The 3,287-nt window shown below is 36.0% G+C and overlaps 1 protein-coding gene across 1 annotated transcript; it reads right to left on the bottom strand.

Moving 5' to 3' along the window:
* Positions 1-365: 365 nt before the first annotated feature.
* LOC132050472 (probable protein phosphatase 2C 25) lies at positions 366-3,034 on the bottom strand. The gene is made up of 3 exons (XM_059441725.1): positions 2,341-3,034; positions 1,343-1,681; positions 366-986 (listed from the first exon to the last, which is right to left on the bottom strand). The coding sequence occupies exons 1-3, from the start codon at positions 2,953-2,955 to the stop codon at positions 645-647; spliced, it is 1,296 nt and encodes a 431-aa protein (XP_059297708.1). The 5' UTR covers positions 2,956-3,034; the 3' UTR covers positions 366-644.
* Positions 3,035-3,287: the final 253 nt, after the last annotated feature.

Here is a 3,287-nt window from a genome sequence, read left to right as displayed (position 1 = left end):
ACTGTTGTTTGATATTTTGTCTTAAATTGACTGCTTGATGCTTAATCTTTTTTTTAAAAAAAAAAAAATTTAAATAACCAAATTCACTGATCTGCAAACAATAATGTGGAAACATGCAATAAGACACCTAGTTCTTGTCTGGATCCTAATTGTCAAAAAGTTCTTGTCAGTCACTGAATCTTTTAGCCTCTTGAACCAGAACTGGGAACAAGAAATCTTCCCTCAGAATGGAAAGTGGGAAACAAGAAAATTTCTTTTGAACCAGAAACGAAAACTAGCAAATTCGTATAGACAATGCATATTGCCATTATCGCCTTCATCTCAGTTTGATGAATGTCAGTAAAATATTCATTCATAGAAGCATGAATAAGAAAGAGGTTTTCTGATTTCACAATTTGCTATACAGGCAAAATTTAAAAGAACTATAGATAGGGATTAGGGGAAAATGGAAAGAATATCTGAAAACTATCCAATTTACATAGGTATCCCAAAACTTTTTACAAGTAAAATTTTTATCGACTACATTATTGATTATCCTGGGAAGTTAGTTGAAAAAGTATTCATCCAGCCATTCAACAGTTTTTAGGCATCTGGTATCCGAATCACTCTGGCCCGATTAATCTAGATTTCTGCCAGTTAGACAGTCAGCAAAATTGCTGCAGCTGAATTATCATCACACTTATATCATCAACAGAACCTCGTGAAACAGCAAGGTCGATAAGATTTTTAGAGGCCAACAATGATTGTGGGTTATTGATGCCTGTACACAAAGGCCTAGCAGCATCTACTACTTCTTGATTGCTGACTTTATCCCATAAACCATCAGATGCAAGGACTAAGAACTCTAATTCAGGATTAAGTTCAAGGACTTTTGTCTCGGGTTCTGCGATAATCCATTGTTTAAGATACCGATCTCCTATACCTCTTGACACAGCAAGAGATCCCTGGATTCTCCAAACACCATTAGAACAATCTACATAGCCACCCTACATAACAATAAAGCATAATAAGATCAGCAACTATACAAACAGAGTTTAACTTCTATCACTACAAAAAACCTGAGGATTGTCTGTCCCTAAATAGGACTAGCAATGGATTTTGCTGTTTAACTATAGAATTTGTCTGTCGCTAAATTCTAGCTTTTTAGTAGTGTATAACTAAATAACTATCCATTGTCGGATTAGTAACCTAAAAAATAAGACCTGTTACCTGTTATAACAGATCAAAATACACTGGTATGTATAACTTTATCATGTATATAAGTTAAATCCATGCAAATAATATGAGGTACTCAATTTGGGAAAGCAAAGGCTAAGGATGAATTCATGGTCAAGTTGCTCACCGAAGTCTCAATTCTGTCCTTCTCGTCTTTTCTTGAAGGCTTGTGATCTGTGGTCAGTGCTTCAGCAATCCCACCTCTGCTAACAACAGCACGACAATCGCCAGCATTGGATACCGCTAGATTACTGTTCCTGATTAATGCCGTTACACAACACGATCCACCCCGAAAATCTTGGCTGAGAAATTCAGAATCCGTCTTTAAATAACCCATTTTAACTGACTCCGCGATATCTTCATCATTCCTCTTTACTAGTTCATCCATAATGTTCTTATTCAAGTGCTCTGCTGCAAATTCAGCAGCTTTAGCTCCTCCATGTCCATCAAATATGCCAAACATACCCTGCAATAAGTAACCCCTTTGTCAGTTTCAACGAATCACAGATAGCATAGTAAACTAGTATTCATATTAGAATATTACTCTCTTCATTGAAGCTTTGTTAATCTGAAGAACTAAAATTGGGGGAACAGTAATATAATACTCCCTCGGGTCAACTTAAGTATCCGCTTAGTCTTTAGCAAACCCCTTAAGAAAATACTAACTCCTAGAAAAAATAGCTGTTGTGACTAAACTATCCTTAATTTAATAGTACTACTTAATTAATATAGTTTCTTGAATACATAAAAACTCACTTATCTAAATAGGGTGAATTTGAAAAAAAAAAAAAATTAATTCCTTAGCTTCTTGATTATGTAAGTGGACACTTATTTATGAACCAGAGGGAGTATTATATTTGAAGAATTAACCTAAATAAGCCCACCTAACCATGTAAACTAAAAATAACCGGCGAATGTATAATATATGTATTATCCATGTATAACATGTGTATAACCGTGTACAATCAGTAAAGATCCCAATAGATTTTCTAAAGAATACACAGATGAACATTTGATAGTTTCCTCTCAACTACATTTTCTATAGTTAAAAACTCCATTCTTAACAAAAGCAACTTGAACTTCAGAATTAAAAAAAACAAATGGATTAATACTATACAAAATTACCTGTTTGGAATGTCCTTGTGAATTGACAAGTGCAGAGTAACGATCCTCCATTGCACCTCTCCTTCCACGCTTACAACATACATAATATCCCTCACCCTCATCCTCTACGTCATCCACCATCACCACCTGATTCCCACGAAAATTCTCAAGAGTCTTTGAAACAACAAACGGAATATCCAACCTAGCCGGTCTCTTCCTCTTCAAAACCGTCGTAGAAGAAGAACTAGAACTCGGGGCAGAAGTAGAACAATGGGTAGAATTTCTAATAAGGCTAATGGGAAGATTTTTCAATTGTGAAGACGAAGAAGAAGAAGAAGAAGAAGGAGCTAAGGGTCTTTCAGAAACAACCTCTTTATCTGTACGAGGTCGGGTTAAGGCCTGCGTACACTCTACCCTCCCCAGACTCCACCTGTGGGAATACACCGGGTATGTTGTTGTTGTTCTTGAAGACGGAGAAGAAGAAGAAGAAGAAAAGGTAAATGAAGGAAATCTTGTTAGGGTTAGGGTTTCAGATGATTTACAAGAAGAAGAAGAAGAAAATGAAGATGATCTTACCGGAACCCTAGGTGCCGGCGAGAATGCCGGTGAGTTTGATATAGCAACGGTACACGACATGTTTTTTTTTTGTTGGTTAAGGTTGCTTTTTGTTGAAGAAGTTGTTGGAATTACGTGTTTTTGTTTGTGTGAAGAATTTGTGAAGGGGAAATGAGGGGTATTTATATGTGTGAAAAGAGGGAAATTGTGACAGTGTTGGCAGTCAAAGTAGTTTGGTTGTGGGACCAAGTTTTCAGTATTCATCCCGTGTTTGAGGGGATTTTATTTCTTTTGCTTTTGACCATTCATTTCAACTATTCCTTCGTGTTTCTTCTTCCATACTTGTCGGGTAAATCTTCAAAAATCACTCTGTTTCTAAGAAAACTAATGTTTCATAATAAGTGATATTTTTA

Source organism: Lycium ferocissimum, chromosome 3 (genome assembly GCF_029784015.1).
Source record: "Lycium ferocissimum isolate CSIRO_LF1 chromosome 3, AGI_CSIRO_Lferr_CH_V1, whole genome shotgun sequence".
In the NCBI taxonomy this organism is placed as follows: Eukaryota; Viridiplantae; Streptophyta; class Magnoliopsida; order Solanales; family Solanaceae; genus Lycium; species Lycium ferocissimum.
Note: the sequence above shows the minus strand (reverse complement) of the source record. Positions and strands in the feature narration are given on the sequence as shown.